Source organism: Electrona antarctica (assembly GCF_951216825.1).
Source record: "Electrona antarctica genome assembly, chromosome: 4".
Lineage (NCBI taxonomy): Eukaryota > Metazoa > Chordata > Actinopteri > Myctophiformes > Myctophidae > Electrona > Electrona antarctica.
The window spans coordinates 45,351,099-45,368,400 of NC_136809.1; the positions used below are offsets into that span (position 1 = coordinate 45,351,099).

At 42.7% G+C, this 17,302-nt stretch overlaps 1 protein-coding gene across 2 annotated transcripts; it reads left to right on the top strand.

Annotated features, from left to right (window-relative positions):
* Window positions 1-683: 683 nt before the first annotated feature.
* uba6 (ubiquitin like modifier activating enzyme 6) lies at window positions 684-16,178 on the top strand. Of its 2 annotated transcripts, XM_079499042.1 has the most exons (33): window positions 684-837; window positions 1,095-1,236; window positions 1,353-1,463; window positions 1,873-1,967; window positions 2,256-2,284; window positions 2,442-2,536; window positions 2,748-2,859; window positions 3,418-3,498; window positions 4,128-4,250; window positions 4,979-5,102; window positions 5,814-5,917; window positions 6,011-6,073; window positions 6,181-6,257; window positions 7,517-7,583; window positions 8,038-8,181; window positions 8,516-8,662; window positions 8,750-8,830; window positions 8,934-9,011; window positions 9,300-9,481; window positions 10,137-10,242; window positions 10,454-10,543; window positions 11,206-11,286; window positions 11,559-11,687; window positions 11,910-11,961; window positions 12,066-12,129; window positions 12,227-12,296; window positions 12,438-12,509; window positions 12,648-12,768; window positions 13,591-13,784; window positions 14,674-14,801; window positions 14,915-15,002; window positions 15,141-15,235; window positions 15,564-16,178. In XM_079499042.1, exons 3-33 carry the CDS (start codon window positions 1,423-1,425, stop codon window positions 15,709-15,711), a joined length of 3,081 nt encoding a protein of 1,026 aa, XP_079355168.1. In that variant the 5' UTR covers window positions 684-837; window positions 1,095-1,236; window positions 1,353-1,422; the 3' UTR covers window positions 15,712-16,178. The 2 variants fall into 2 exon arrangements, with proteins under 2 accessions (XP_079355168.1, XP_079355167.1); XM_079499041.1 differs by having other exon boundaries at window positions 699-1,236.
* The last annotated feature ends 1,124 nt before the right edge of the window (window positions 16,179-17,302 follow it).

Sequence of the window (17,302 nt, forward strand, 5' to 3'; positions counted from 1 at the left end):
ACGCACACGCACACACACACACACACACACACACACACACACACACACACACACACACACACTTCTCTATTCTACGCTTCTCTATGGTGAAATTTATAAATGTTTCACTTGTTAGCAGTTGACCTTTGTCCGTAAACATTGGGGGTCTGAAATGCAAGGGTTTTCTTTTTCACTCACTGTGCGACAGGATCCAGCTCCATGTGCAATGCATATGCCTCTATACTGTGTGGATTAATACCTGGTGCTCAAATCTAACTTATTCTAAAATATCTATTAAATATTGACACAGAATGTGTTCTTGTGAAAGGTTCTCTGTTACGGTTTAATTTAGTACGTTGTGTACCTGTTACCACACCTCCTCTGGGACTACAGTTGAAAAAGTGTACTGGTATCCAAGATTTATCCAAGATCGATGGATAACTGGCACTGGAAATGTTTTGAGCTGAATCTTTGTCAATGTCACATATACAGTATGTTTACCAGTCATCCATAGGCTTGAGTTTAGGGTTAGGCACTATAGGGTTTAGTTTATGGTTTGGTTGGTTTCATGGTTATGGATGGCCTTACCCCAACCTTAACCAATCCTAGTAACGATTAAGGTTTGGGGTTAGGCATTAGGCTTGGGCATTAGGGTGGGTTACTTATGTCTATGTGATTCTACCTAGAGCTACCCATAGATTCTACCAGGCAGGAGTGACCAGGAGTGACTGAAGGAGCCACAAACGTTCCCCTGTGATTGGTCTGGCCCCAGTCACATGATTGTGGTAACCCGGAACAGTTCTTTCCAACCACACAGTACAGAAGCTGTTCATATTCGCTCGTAGCGCACATTGACAGGTAGCAATCTGCTGTAATTCACACTGAAGAATTGTCTTTGTTAATATCGGGAATTTTTATGTGTAAATATGTCTTTGTTTAATTAGCCCTCTGGCTTTCTTTGGCGTATGCGTCATCGCTTTTAGCAAGTTCATGCCCAAGTGTTTCAGAAGCCGGGTATGAGTGTCAGCTAGCTGAATTAGCTAACATCTCAGCAGGCCCGCAAGGCAGCAATTCTTAACTTGAATGAAACTCGTCCCCTCTTCGGTTGTGTCCAGCAGAGACAATCTAACGCTAGAAAGGTGACATTACGTGCGTAGGTGAGAATTGTCACATCAACAGTGTTGACTGTAGCCGAAGACGGACGGACGGTGGATGACTGACGTTAGGAACCTGCTAACGTTAGCTGACAACTGTAAGGTGTGTGTTCTGTGTCTGTTGTGGATTTTGCAGGATTATGTATTGCTCAAATATGCTGCAAGATTTGAGCCTGTGATCATAATGGTCCCTCTGAATGCTGTCCCATTGTCTTTTAGGATTTTCCCCATCCATAGCCCACAGTGGTTTTCTCTTGGACCATAATTCCCCCCCTCTTCCCCTTCCATCATGGCTGCAGATTCGATGGAGATTGACGACTCTCTCTACAGGTAATGTGTCATACATCTGTTATTACAGCCAGACCAGTGACCACTACATAATAATAATAATAATAGCTACAGCATGTTACCTTCACTGCACACATGTGTACAACGCTGCATGTGCTTATTCTTGCCCTAGGCTAGCCTCGATGACCTTGCAGGCTTATGCAAAGGCTAAAATATGTGATTTAGATGGCATGTTATGTAGACAGATGCCAGGTCATTATTGATCTGGCATTCTATAGTGTGTATAGTTTCAATGTACAGATATTCTACTGTTAGACAGATGATAGGGTCTTAGTTTACTTATGATCCTATACTATTTATATAAAATTATTTTGCAAAGTATTAGTATATAAGTTGCTAATTGTTATATATGTCTCAAACATTATTCTTTCTATCCGTCTTACCGTTTCAGCCGGCAGCGCTATGTTCTTGGAGACAGCGCTATGCAGCAGATGGCCCAGTCCTCTGTATTTCTCAGTGGAATGGGAGGATTGGGAGTAGAGATTGGTGGGTAATCTACAGTACCATGTTCTTGAACCAGGGGGCCCTATTTTGGGCATGTCCTAAAAGGCAGAACATAATAGTAATAGCAAAAATAGCAGTTAAGTTCACATTGCGTCACATTGCAATGTGCTGATATTTTGTACCATGACTATTTTCCTTTGACAGTTGTACAACAAAATATTAAATGTTGAGACCCCCCAAATAATCAATCACAATACCAACCTTGACCTGCCATCGAGCAATTGGGCAGTTACAATATCATTGAAAATCACTGTTCCTTGTTTTTCACAGCCAAGAATATTGTGTTGGCTGGTGTAAAGGTAAGCGTTGTTTTGATATATCCTACAACACAGATTAAAATGTATTATTATAATCTTTTTACAATATCCTGTAGAACTGAATTGACTATAGGAATTTTTGTGTTGTGCACGTGTGTGTTCCTGTTTGTGTGTCCGTCCACATGCGTTTTCTCTTCAGGCCGTTACTCTCCATGACACCAAGCAGTGTGAAACCTGCAATTTGGGCTCCAACTTCTTCATCCGCCAACAGGATGTGTTGAGCCAGAGGAAAAGGTAAAGTCGATTGGCAGGGCTCGCCACTTCTCCTTTTTTACAGCTAAGCTTTGGTTCATACTATAGCAGGTAGCATTTCCCTATATGTTTCCCATTTGTATTGCTCTATATTAATAGAGAGGGTGCTAGAAACAACAATTGAGTGTCCTATGTCGGTGTCTTTCTCTTTTTATACATGCATATATACACTAAATCGTCCTTTCTCTCTCAGAGTGGAGGCGGTCTTGCCTCGGGTAGCAGAGTTGAACCCATATGTCCATGTAGACATGTCTTCCTCTACTCTGGATGACAGCACTGACCTCAGCTTCCTTAGAAGATACCAGGTTGTGTATCACTCTCCTCTTTGTAGCAGTGTGCCTGAAAGAACTGGGCTTAGGTCCCAAAATTAAAAAATTGTTAAGAGGACATTTTTATGCTGTTGTACTTTTAAAACATAATCAGAAACATCGGAGCATATCCATGTGTTTTGTTTTTTACACAGCACATTGCTTAAAATGTTGTCATTTTGAATGTTAAGACTAATTGGATGAATGGTACATGTGAGGATAGTCCTTGTTCACGTTATTCTGTGGGAATCATTTGGTTAAATTAATATTTACCCCTTTAGGACAGGAACACCTTTTGGTGTTTTTACTCTTCAAGACGGAAACCCATTTTTGGGCTTTGTACAGTATATAGCAACATAATATTTGTTGTACATTTTGAATTAATATTTGAAGTTTTGCCAGAAAGGTCAGGATTTAGAAGGCGTTTTTAGAATCGGCCTAAGAGTTAAGAGCATTGCCCTGTTTAGCTCGCTGATGTCTCTGCCATATCACAATGGAAGGTAATAGCAAGGCCTGACTGAATGACTCTGCTGTCCTCTGCTGTGTTCTCTCTAGTGTGTGATTCTGACTGAAGCCAGACTGAGCCTGCAGAAGAGAGTGAACGAGTTCTGCCACTCACAACAACCTCCCATTAGGGTATGTTCACACTTCCATTAGCCCTAGAGCACTAAACACGGGTGATTTTCACCCGGACAATTATATTTTTGTAATTTTCATAGTGTTGCTGATGTCTGAGGTGGGTGGGTCTTTCAGTACCTTCATGATGCTCCGTGACATCATAGAAGGTAGGTTTGTTTCCCTGCTCGCATCCCTGGTTTCTTCTACAGGCAGGTGTTGGAATACATTTCACCCGTGTTTAGTGATGGAATGAGGGAAAATCCCATACACCCACAATGGGCTTTATTTTGTCTTATTTTTCACTGGACCATTCTCGCATGTCCCAGGAATGGGTGGACCAAAGGAGATGTCCCAGCTCTATTATTTTGATTTTTAGGAATATATAAAAAAATAAAAAATGTATAGTTTTTCACAGTCCCCCGTCCCCCCCTCCCCCCTCCATGATATGTGAAAATATTAAAGAAGAGTACCTCAAGTTGCCATGTATTGCTGTACTATTACTCATATACCTGTGTTTAGTGATGGTGTGACAAAAAGGATGTTAGTGTTCTAGGATTAGAGGGGTACTGACTTGGGTCTGCAACTCATGTTTTCGAACCTAAAATCAAAGCATAATCAACTGACATGTCATCTTCTCTTCCTGGTAGTTCATTGGCTGTGATGCCTATGGGATTTGCGTACGGGTGTTCTGTGATTTCGGAGACGACTTTGAGGTGTTGGACCCCACGGGGGAGGAGCCTAAGGAAATCTTCATCCAAAGTGTCACTCGGGTATGGATGTATGAACTTGATGCTTGGTTAATACAGTTGTTTAGCAGTGTTGTTTTTGGCAGCAGATTTTAGTTTTGGTCATAGTCTCTTGAATAGTTTTCATTTAGTTTTAGTCACATTTTAGTCACCCGGAATGTTTTTGTGTTAGTCTAGTTTCAGCCGACTAAATGTCATAAGATTTTAGTCGACTAAAATGTATTTTGGTGGGCCTTCATTCCGTCGTAATGATGATTTTACACTTGCTGAAAATAGTAGATCTGCTATTTTCAGCATGCAACCAAGTGTAAAATGACTTATACTGGATCTCTTGTCCACTAGTCCCTTCCTAACATTTTAGTCTAGTTTTTAGCTGTTGACAAAATTGTCAATAGATTTAGTCTTAGTCTTAGTAGTCATCATAGCTTCGTTTTCATTTAGTTTCCATTTAGTATTCGTCAGTGAAAAAAGGTAGTTGACGAACATTTTTCGTTTTAGTTTTGGTCGACAGTTTTGGTTTAGGCCCCATTTGTATCACCCACAAGTACAGATCATGTTCCTACATGGATTGCTTTTCTGGTCTTCTTTGGTGTTTCATTTCAAAGAATTGCCTTTTGAATGAGTTTGTTTCCTCAATGTATTTGACATTGTTGTGTTAAGAGAAATTACACCCATAACATTAAAGGTCCGCTGACACGAGGGGCGTGTCATTCCCCCTTTAATGTATCCCCATTTGCCCTTTGCACTTCCAGGACAACCCTGGAGTTGTGACCTGTATGGACAATCGCACCCACGGCCTGCAGACGGGTCAGAGTGTCTTATTCAGAGAGGTCAATGGCATGGAGGAACTCAACGGCACTGCAAGGCAGGTTTCAGGTATAAACCTATTGGCTCACTGCATTTTGGATTCATTGAATTGCATATAGAATTAATTAATTAATGAATCATAGAAATTAATAGTTGTATTGGCATTTTAGTACAACGGTACGACAACTTAAAAACGTCCCAAATGGATAGCCAAAGGCTTGTTTCCATTGTTGTCCAATAACAGTCTGTTAACTGGACAAACAACCGTGCAATTATCAACTATACGAATAAATAAAATACCAGAATATACATTTTAAAACAACAATATCATGAGTCGTTTGTAATTGCATCACAGACAGTATGCTACTACATTTGTCATATGCCTGGTTATTTATATCGGGTCAAACATGTCATTTATCTGCTGCATTACATTGTTAGGACTGTTGCCTCTTTCATGCTGAACTACTTTCTTTACACATCTTCAGTTCATTGCTGATTAATCAGATTTGATGCAGTGATATAAAGCCAGTCACTGACATAATACTGGTATATACTGGGGCTGTAAAGTATGTCTACACCTCTGATGATATGTTAACTTGTTTTTTGTAATCCCAATACTGTCATTTATTTAAAAGTGAAATACAAGCTGAATTGTGAATACTACACAAAGTATTACTTGCATTCCTTTATACTTAGTTACATCATTCTTGGTTGATTCCCTTTGTGTGTGTGTGTGTGTGTGTGTGTGTGTGTGTGTGTGTGCGCGCGTGTGTTATACAGTCCTTACACCACACAGTTTCGCAATCGGGGACACGTCCCATTTGCAGCCGTATGCACATGGAGGGTTCTTTGTCCTTGTGAAAACTCCGAAAACCATAAGCTTTGTAAGTTAACTTTCAAGCCACTCAGCAAAGAAAACGTTGGATATTGTAAGATTCCTAGAGCTCAAAGTGTGTGCGTGTGTGTATACATGTTAGGAGACAATGGAGAGACAGCTGTGTGATCCTCAACTACTGATCCCTGACTGCAGTAAGCCAGAGGTGAGAGTTCAGAGCAGCACTGGTTCTGTAACTACTGATTGGATTGATTATCTGAGTGAAACTTAACCATCACCCTCTCTGTCTCCTGTTTGAATTGCACTCATCAGGCCCCACTACAGATCCATGCAGCCATGCTGGCACTAGACGCCTTCCAGGAGCAACAAGGCAGACTGCCCAATATTGGGTAACCAAAATCAATTTACTTCTTGTCATTGTCCCGCTGCTTTCTTTCTAATTGAATACATAAATGTTAAATAAAAATGGTAAATGGTGCATTTATATAGCGCTTTTATCCAAGTGCTTTGCATAGATTGTGCATTACATTCACCCATTCACACACACACACCGACACACACACACCGACACACACACACCGACACACACACACACACCGACACACACACCCACAATGGGCAGTAGTGGCTCACACACACCCTGAGCCACTACTGCCCAATACATGCTCCTATCCCCTGCAAGTACTCGTTTTTTAGGGAGTCCCCCACAATTAGTCTTTTTAAAACAGGGCTCAAGCTCCTGCCCCTACACATTATTAAATATAATATACACTAAAGGTTAAGAGCTCTGGTTAGATAGCAAAACAGACAAAACTGCATAATTTTAGGTAGCTGCATTTTCTTATTCTCTCTTCCTTCCTTCCTTGACTTCCTTATTGACATCCCATTGTCCCGCCTCCAGCGCCGGAACTGGCTATCTGCGCGTCAGTCGACGTTCCTGCCTCTGTCGCAGGTAGCCAGCCACGGTGCTGGAGGCGGGACAATGGGATGTCAATAAGGAAGTCAAGGAAGGAAGGAAGAGAGAATTTCAGAGCTGCCAAAACGGTCTAACAAAGATTAAAAATACTTAACGGCTTCTGCGCCGTTCGCGGGGGGTTCGGTTGTCTCCGTTGTCTCCTATAGCTCTTATATGCTTATTTTGGAACACGTCACTATCATACACACAGCGCAGCAAAAGCAAAAGCAATGGTAAGTCAGTGTGCGTTTGAGAATTAGCATGTAGCACGACATCGATTGTAAGGGACCCTATGCTAAAGTCATCCAAATGTCAGAAAACTTTAATGTAGGGTTCCGAGAGGGGCTAGTTCACTTCCTGACCCAGGAATGAATCACATTTGAATCACAATCAAGATTTTGGCTTTCCGCGATTGTTCGATTATTGACATAATACCTACTGTATATCCAGAACCATAAAATAATAAGACTTGAAGATGTAAAAAATAAAACATAAATAATAATAATACATGCCTACAAAACCATCTAGATTAGAACCTTTCCAGAAACATTTATGGTTTGTTAACTCAAGTACATGTTTGATTATATGTGTGTTCCAAAGCTTTCTACAGCTGTAGCTGAGGATAACGTGTTCTCCTGATTCCGTATTCTTCATGTCGTGCTATTTAAGGGAGGTAAACTCTGTTGTCTTCAGGTGTTTACAGGATGCTGAGGATATGGTGAAGCTCACCGAGGAAGTAAATGCAAAACTCAGGAACAAAGTGAGCGTCTCTCTTGTTTCATTATCTTGAATGGTGCAGATGTTCACACATTCTATATCACGTTTATTTTTTTAATAGAGGAGGTATTTTAGTGTTTTGTTTGTATTAAATCAGCATTTCCCAACCTGGGGCCATTAGGATATTGCAAGTGGAACTTACTGTAAGCTATGCTATGTTGGCTCCATTGATCCAATTTGAAACACAATTGAATGATTGGTCATCGGCTGCCATGTTAAGTGGTCAGATGGGTGGGCCGCCAACACTTTCAAGAGGGCCTTGATCTAGAAAATGAAACCACTGTATTATAGTATGTTTTTGTTTTGTTATTTTCATTCAGTCATTACATGTTGTGTCTTGAGCTAATGGTTTGTTATACAGTATCTATCAACACACACTTGCTCTTTCACCCTTTGACCTCGTGTCCTTTGCACTTCTCCTCCTCCTGACCGGCCAGGCTCCAGTGAATGCTGAGTTGGTGCGCTGCCTCTCCAGGACAGCAGGGGGAGCCCTTCCTCCTTTAACAGCAGCCACAGGAGGCCTGGCCAGTCAGGAGGTCCTCAAGGCTCTCACAGGGAAATTCACTCCCCTGCAGCAGTGGGTAGGTCACAAGAATCTCCATTTCACCACTTTGGAAATGTGGTGTAATAGAGGGAACAATGAGGGGGACTCGTATAGACCTGTAGGGTCAATGAAGTATATGTTTTGGGGTCTGTACGCTTTGACCGGATTAAGGTTTGCGAACATGTGTTAAGGTTGGCGAACATGCGCTGCTCCGTGCTTGCGGTTATGGTTAGGTTAGGGTTTGAGGTAGGTTGTCGTTGTCTACCAATGACTGGTCGGAACTTAGTACTGCACCCTTAACGTTTTAAGTAGTGGATAAACAGCAGGCAGTACTGTACTGTACCGATGAATGTTCATTTCCTGTGTTTTAGTTTTACCTAGATGCAATCGAGGTCGTACGACCGCTCCAGTCTCTCTCTGCTGAGGAGTTTGCCCCCAGGGGCGATCGGTACGACGGACTCCGGGCCTGCATTGGCGAGTCCATGTGTCTTGAACTGCACAAGCTTAGGGTGTTTATGGTGAGCACTGCATGCACACTGCATAAGATCACGAGGTCTCTGTGCTTTTACCACCGTATTGACCTGGGCTCTTTCCTACTCTTCCAGGTGGGCTGTGGGGCTATTGGCTGCGAGATGCTGAAAAACTTTGCACTGCTTGGCGTGGGATTGGCCAAAAGCTCAGGAGAGGTATGGAATTCTAGTGTCTCCCTTCCCTCTTTCACCCAAATGATTGGTGTTATTGTGTCTATTGGATTTAGATTCTTGTGTCGTGTCTATCCTCATTCCTCAGGTGTGCATCACAGACCCAGATCTTATAGAGAAGTCGAACCTGAACCGACAGTTTCTCTTCAGACCACATCATATACAGGTGAACAAAGATCCTCTCTTTCTCTTCTCCATCCTCCATAGGCTACTTGGTGTGTGCACCATGTAACTGATCTCTACACATCGCAGAGCCTCTTTCCACCACTTTACCACCACTGTGCTGTTCCTGCGTTTATCCATAGTTTCCTTAAACTTAATTGATCTATTCTGCCTTTATCCTACGCTATCATGTGTTGCTTGCCAAAAAGAACAGAAGGTATAGTCGGGACGTACGGGTTTGTCCTACCTGCTACTCCTACATCCTCTTCTTCCTCGCTGTTTTCTTCCTCAGAAACCCAAGAGCACCACAGCAGCCACGGCCACTCTGGAGATCAACCCGGAGCTGCAGGTGGACTCTCGCCTCGACAAGGTGTGTCCGGCCACCGAGAGCATCTACAGTGACTCCTTCTACGACCGGCTGCATTTAGTGGTCACAGCGCTGGACAACGTGGAGGCCCGCAGATACGTGGACAGGTCAGTGGTGGCGACGGAGCTGTTGATGTCATTGTTGAATCCTCATTACAAGCAGTGGTGGAAAACGTACTTGCATTTTTAACATAAGTAAAAGTATCAATACTGCAATGTAGAACATTGCAAGTAAAAGTCCGGAATTCCAAATGTACTTGAGAGTAAAAGTACAAAAGTATCGGCATAAAAATACCAAAAGTAGAAAGCACTCACTATGCAGAATGTCCCATTTCAATTTTTCAAATGTATACAAATATTTTGAAAATATTTTGATCTACAAGCTCACACTGCGTCACGATGCGACGCATTGTGAGCTTGTAGATTGGCTATTTTCAAGTGGCCAAAATCTATCTAGGTGGTTAATTTATGTTTTGTAATAATATTCAAAATCTACAAAGTAACTAGTAACTAAAGTTTTCAAATAAATGGAGTGGAGTAAAAGTACAATATTTGGATCCGAGATGTAGTGAAGTAGAAGTAAAAGTATTGGAAATTGGAAAGTACAAAACTTTGTAACTTAAGTAGAGTACTTAAGTAAATGTACTTAGTTACTTTCCACCACTGATTACAAGGCAAGCCCTTCATTCAGCGTTCACCAAATCATGACTTGCCGCCTTGAGGTTTTGACTCGCTCTCCGTCTGTCGTGGGTTAATTTCACAGTCGTAGTGTGTCCAGTCAGAAGCCTCTCCTGGACTCTGGCACCATGGGAACCAAAGGACACACAGAAATCATTGTGCCAAACCTGACAGAGTCCTACAATAGCCATGTGAGTCTGGGCCGCTGGAATTAACATTTGTCTTTACTTTAATAACATTAACCCTGGTGTCCCTATTTTGGTAATTAAAGGTAAATATTACATATGACATTTTCAAAATCTACAAGCTTTACAAAGGGTTTTTAACAGGGTTTAAGTGGTTGAAACGTGTTTATATTGTCCTGCAGTGCTTTGAGTGTTTTCTTGTGCGTGTACTTGCCAGAGGGACCCCCCAGAGGAGGAGATCCCCTTCTGCACACTGAAATCCTTCCCGGCGGTCATAGAACACACTATCCAGTGGGCCAGAGACAAGGTCTGCCACCCCACAGTCACCCACAGTGCATCTCACTGTCTTGTTGTATAATGAGACTTGATATTAAAAACTAATAATCAGAATAGTGACAATGACTCGACAATTGTATTTTCCGAAACAGAAATAATACGGTACAATAGATCGGATATGTCAGACATTGTTCCATTTTAGGTTTTAGATACGAAGAAAAAAAGATTACATTTTCAATGTCAAATTAATGGATGATGAAAGATGACGTTTAAAAAATTCCATGAGTGAATTTGAATAAATTACAAATAGGTGAGCATATCCTGCAAAATGAAGAGATTTTTATCAATGAGAATGACATGGAAAAACAATTAAAGGGACAGAAATGGGACGCAGAAGTTCTTAAACGGACATAAAGCAATTATTAGTCTGCGACTCTGCGCTAGCGATATACAGCTGACTAGACTTTTTACATGCTCAAGCCTGAAAGAGGCTTGGGTTGACATTGACCGAGATGTATTCTGCTAAGGCACACAAGGGAGAAGATTGAATGTCCAAGTAGATTAGTAGAATGGTGGCCATGTGCGGTACATATACGCTGTCCTATGCAAAGTTGATCACCAACAGACCGAAATATATCTACCGGTATCTACATACTTTGTAACCATGAACCCTTTCTGTTTCTGGTTGTGTAGTTTGAGAGTTCGTTCTCCCACAAGCCCTCCATATATAACTTATTCTGGCAGACCCACTCCTCAGCTGAAGCTGTGCTACAGGTACTTAATTATGCAAAAATGTGTTCATCTCCATAAACACTGCTTCTGTGTAAACACCTCACGGCCAAGCTACACCAGGCTTTTCTCGCGCGTTTACCCTAAACGCGCGGCCCGCGCGTGCGTTTATTAAAATAGGACTGGACCTAAATTAAACGCACGCGTGGGAGAAAACGCGTGAGAAAAGCTTGGTGTAGCTTGGCAGTAAGGTGTTCCATATTACACTGATGGAAATACTGCTTTTAAATCCTTTGCGTGTGTGTGTATTGATGCAGAGGATGCAAGCAAGGGAGAGTTTGGAGGGAGCATTCCAAGTTGTTAAGCTGTTAAGCAAGAGACCTAGTCAGTGGGAGCACTGTGTCACTCTGGCCCGCCTCAAGTTTGACAAGTATTTCAAGAGAAAGGTAATGTATAAACCATATTCATATGGTGGCCATTTTGCTATTACTTAATTCTCAATGTGTGGGGTTTCCCACCCTCTGATTAAGAAGCAAGAGCAAAATGTCTGCCGTGTGAATATGGCCAATGACGGAAAAGAAAGGGTCCATCTCCCCTTGATATATTCACCCATGGAGCTATAAGCCACAACATGTTTGACTGTGACCTTTTGTGTTCTCTTCATGTAGGCCTTACAACTGTTGCACTCTTTCCCCCTGGACACACGGTTAAAAGATGGAAGTAAGTTTGTCTCCAAAATCTATATATTCTGTATACAGACACTAAAGTCTCAATAAAAAAGGAATATTTATTGTTTGTGAATAATTCTTATGTCTTATTCCTAGGTTTGTTTTGGCAGTCACCTAAACGACCTCCGTCGCCTATTGAATTTGACTTGAAAGACCCTTTGTGAGTAGGCTGTCATATTTACCATGTTTAGACACCCATGTCAGTTTCTCGTGCACTCATGTGCCATGTTGCCTTGTCCTTCCCTTTGTCCCACCAGGCACTTAAGTTTTGTTGTCAGCGCAGCACGCCTCTTTGCAGGACTCTATAGCATCCCCTACTCAGAGAAGGTAAGACTATCTGGCAACATGCACGCTGGCACATACACAACACAAATACATTCTTCTACCAGATTATTGACGAGATTGTCACATACACAACACAAATACATTCTTCTACCAGATTATTGACGAGATTGTTTTCCTTCTTAGGACCTTACAGAGGAGGCGGTACACAGGATTCTCAGTGATGTCCAGATTCCACAATACCAGCCTTCTGAAAAAGTAGGCTCATATTGGTCGTTTATACACGATAATGCGATATTAGTGCCTGTTTTATAGAGCCTAAGCTGCTTTCTAGATGGGGCGTGTGTACAACTTTTGTGCATGTCTTCCACCCCCCTCCACCCCACCCCACCCCAGCTTATAGAAACCGATGAAGCTGCGAAAAAGCCAGATCAAGCAAAACTGTCACTAAGCAGCGAAGAGGAGAGGCTGGCTATCACGCAGCTAGAGGGAGCCATCGCTGCTAAAGTCACACCAGGTTCCTACATACAAATACACAACGCGCTACATGGTCACACTTTAAAAACTGTCTTTCATACCCTAATAGGCCTATCTCACAGCCCGCTTTCCACGCCCACTTCCGGTAAATAGTGGTGTCATTTAACATTAGCATTTACACGTTTTTTTTCTCTGGAGAATCTAAGTACATTTTCTAATGTAAAAATGTGACAGACCAATATTATTATGAAGCAAACAAGATGGTAAATCAGCTCGAACAGATAGAACAAACCTTACCTTGAGAAAACAAAAGTTGTAGACTTCTTAAATTACCTCTGTTAACATGTAGTGTCTATGGAGTGACGTCACGCTATCACCACTAACGCAGAAAGGGGGCGTATTAAGGGGGCGGGGAAATTCTGTGAGATAGGCCTATTACAACAGTTGGGCAATGTGTATGTGCAATGGTGTAAAGCATTGTTTCCCAACCTTTTTATACTGAAGTACCACCTCAATAAATATTTGGCTCTCCAAGTACCACCGTAATAACTGATGTTAAAATACAAGAGCATATACCTGCCATTTTTGTTCCATTCCTAAGCCAATAATGCTGCTGCTCTGACAAACGTGTGTGTGTGTGTGTGTGTGTGTGTGTGTGTGTGTGTGTGTGTGTGTGTGTGTGTGTGTGTGTGTGTGTGTGTGTGTGTGTGTGTGTGTGTGTGTGTGTGTGTGTGTGTGTGTGTGTGTGTGTGTGTGTGTGTGTGTGTGTGTGTGTGTGTGTGTGTGTGTGTGTGTGTGTGTGTGTGTGTGTGTGTGTGTGTGTGTGTGTGTGTGTGTGTGTGCGCGCGCGCGCGCACTACAGGGAAGTTGTGGATGACCCCGCAGCAGTTTGAGAAGGATGACGACAGTAACGGCCACATGGACTTCGTTGCGTCGGCGTCGGCTCTGCGAGCCAGCATGTACTCCATCGAGGCCGCCGACCGTCTGAAGACCAAGCGCATCGCCGGCAAGATCATCCCTGCCATCGCCACGGCGACCGCTGCAGTGGCTGGACTGGTGAGCTGAGCAGGGAGCACGTCGTATACCTCACGTCAGCACTCATTTAAAGGGGAATGGGCTCTATGCACACAGAATAACTCTTCCTACTTCCGGGCCGCTTCTCTACTTCCTTCATAGGTGTTACCAATGATACTAATTAAGGCTCTGTTCCATCTAGTGTGCAGTGGTTCTCAAACTATTTAATTTCAAGGACCCCCATAACTCGGAGAGTGTACAAATGGAACCAAATGGACCCGTAAGGGACCATTTGCACACTATGCACTGGTGTATCAGAGTGTTTCCAGTGAGGCAACATGCACAATAGCAGCACCCTGACTCTGTTGGACCAGAATGGAACAGAGCCTTCATTAGTAATAGTATCAACGGACAGGCAGGGGGGGAAAAAAGCATGTGATATGATACTATGTATCATATCACATACGATATATGTGATATGATACATAGTATATGATATATGGCACTGGGGCTTTCAGAAGGTACAGGTGGAGCCTGTAGGCAACAACATTCTGTGGACTTATTTTCAAAATCTACAAAACAGATGTAAACAAACAAACAAAAACTGTGATTTAAGAAGAGATTTACTGTTTGACCCACACAGCGGGTACATCGGTATGGAACGCTCTGTGTGGAGGGTATTATTTCCCGCTTCTTATATTTGCAAGAAAATGAACACTGACTTTCAAATGGCTGTCTGTGGCCTGTTCTAATAATAATGAATTATACTATTGTTATATTTTAATTAGGTAAAATAAGTACGGACCGGTAAGCAGCAGTAATTGTATTTAATTTCTTTGCTTTGGATTGTCCCCCACTGCTTGGAGTGGGTGTGGCCATTAGACTCTTTTAGCCTGGTCTTTTCATTATTCGTCCTGTTTCATTAACCCAGGTGGCTCTAGAGCTGATAAAGGTGGTTGGAGGCTACGAATTTGAATCCTTCAAGAACTGCTTCTTTAACCTGGCCATCCCTGTGGTGGTATTTACTGAGACTGCTGCTGTTAAGAGAACACACATCAGGTAAAGAGTAAGGCAGGCACACACACACAGACACACACACACACACACACACACACACACACACACACACACACACGTGCAATGTATCAATCTCTTTGTGATCTCCTGCTCAGGGACAACATTTCTTTCTCGATTTGGGACCGCTGGACCGTCCATGGTCATGAGGACTTCACCCTCTCCGACTTCATGAATGCAGTGAGGGTGAGAAATACAGTTTGTTCTACAACAATATTATAGTAACGGTATACCCTTAATGTACAAGCATATCTTTTTGTCCTCATTTATCCTCTGGATAAAGGAGGATGTTGTTGATAATGTCTCGTTGTTCTGTCTAAATAGGAGAAGTATGGCATCGAGCCCACCATGGTGGTTCACGGTGTGAAGATGCTCTACGTGCCTGTGATGCCTGGACATAGCAAGAGACTCAAACTAACGTAAGCAGTAGCCCATTGAGACCTGGAATGCATGTATGTCACATTAGTGTTTAACCATTATTTTATACTTTAGCTACTGAAAAATAGCAGCTTGTAGATCTTATTTTTCTTTTAATCTCTCCATGAAATTACTGAAAAAAATAATTAAATTTTGTTTTTAATTCATGAAACATTTTGCTTTTGTGGGATTTATTTTTTTAAATAATCATTAGCAAAAACTAAGGGGACCCATAACAATGTGTCTGCGACCCACAAATGGGTCCCGACGCAGTGTTTGGGAACCAGTGGTCTAAGACGGTGAACCGACTGCCTCTCGTCTCTCCTGCAGGATGCACAAACTAATCAAGCCATCGGCGGAGCGCCGTTACGTGGACCTGACGGTGTCCTTCGCCCCCGAGGCAGACGATGACGAGGACCTCCCCGGACCTCCGGTGAGGTACCACTTCAGCCGGGACGACGCAGACGAGATGCCCTGAAGCCTTCCTAAAAACGCCACTCTCCGACCTCTCGTGTCCTTACGCCCATCCACCCCCCCCCCCCCCCCCCCAATACATCCTGCACCGTAAAACCCTTAATCCATTTCATCACTCTGACTGTACAAACAGAACCCAGTTAGACACTTGCATCATGTGTCAATTTGGTTAGGTTTGTGCACGCTGAGGATTTTACCGTGTGCTTTACCCTTATACAAGTACCTTGGGCCAGGGCCAAGAGCTTTCCTAGGCTTCGTGATGATCTGACCAGGGATAACGCCTAGCATCCTCCCCTAGCCCCCCTGGAACGAGTATGGCCAGGTCACAGTTGTTTTCAGCCCTGTGGACCACTAGACGACTCCAGTAGCACTTAACCTGTGTACATAGTTCCTCTCCGTTCTGTTTTCTACTCTGGTTGAATGCACAGCTCTGCCTGTGTCAATGCCTTAATTAAATAACCTTGATGTGTTTGTGGCAATGAGTATCTGACTAAAAACCTGTTTACATACACACAGATACAGCCCTCCCCCACTCCACAGAGAGCCCCCTCCTGTTTGTTTAATTTTTTTTTTATCTGGAAATCTTACGCATAATTTATATTTGCACACATTATGTTGCGCATCAAAAAGATAGCCGGTCTACAAGCTTGCATGTCGCAGCGCGACTCGCGTGTATTTAGAAGATAATTTCAATGCACGGTGCCGGCACGCAACTAAGTATACATCAGGCCTCAGAGGAACTCCCAAATTGTAATGGTAACCACAGCAATAGAATATTCCTCTCTGTGATTTAGAAAATTACTCACTGCAAACGTTTTTGCCAACTTACACGATCCTAGTACCCCTTTCAGAAAACAGGTCAAGCCATTGTTGCACATTACTGGGGGGTGAGAAACATCTGGGTACAGTGGCCGAACCACCAAAGATACCGATTGTCTGTACACTCTTAATGACTTTTGACTGCCTCATGAAACCATATGTTGATACCATAGCTGCAGATATTCTCTAACTAGTTCACACTTTGGGTAAAGAGCACCACATGTCCAGTGGTCGATAGTACGCCTACCTGTAGTGTTGAATGTACGAGAATAACTACAAATGAATCAATGAGTGTGGCGTAAATGGTAAGAACAAGACTGACAGCATGGTTTTAATACCGTAGCTATTTGAAAACGCCTTTTCATTTTGACCCCGACAGGAAACGTCGGTAGCATCAAACAGCATCACACTCCTAGTAGTGTTTAAAACAAAACTTTTTTTTTAATGACTGTTTGTGGTTTGTTTTCTGACTGTTTATGGATGTCTGTCCATGACTCGTATTTATTTGTTCGTCGGTCATTTTGTAACCATCTTGTTTTTTTAATGTCAAACTGAGCCCGTTGATTGATGGTGGCGTGGTTAAACAAATGAGTGTCCAGGCAGGGGGTTCCGTTAGGAGGAAAGTCTGGCAGATTGTGAAGACTAGTTGAGTGAAGCGGATGTTAACATGTGTCGGAGGTGAAAACCACAGGGGGATTACTGCGCAGAGGAGGCTGTGCTCAGGGCAAGCGTTCGGCCCGTCACTTTGCAGATCCATGTGATAATCGCATGAACCC

Excerpts from the sequence above, each read along its gene's own strand:
- uba6 (XM_079499042.1), top strand. The coding sequence starts at position 1,423 with ATGGCTGCAGATTCGATGGAGATTGACGACTCTCTCTACAG. Across the intron at positions 2,285-2,441 it reads TTGTGTTGGCTGGTGTAAAG|GCCGTTACTCTCCATGACAC; the intron begins GTAAGCGTTGTT and ends TTTTCTCTTCAG. Across the intron at positions 5,918-6,010 it reads CTCCGAAAACCATAAGCTTT|GAGACAATGGAGAGACAGCT; the intron begins GTAAGTTAACTT and ends TATACATGTTAG.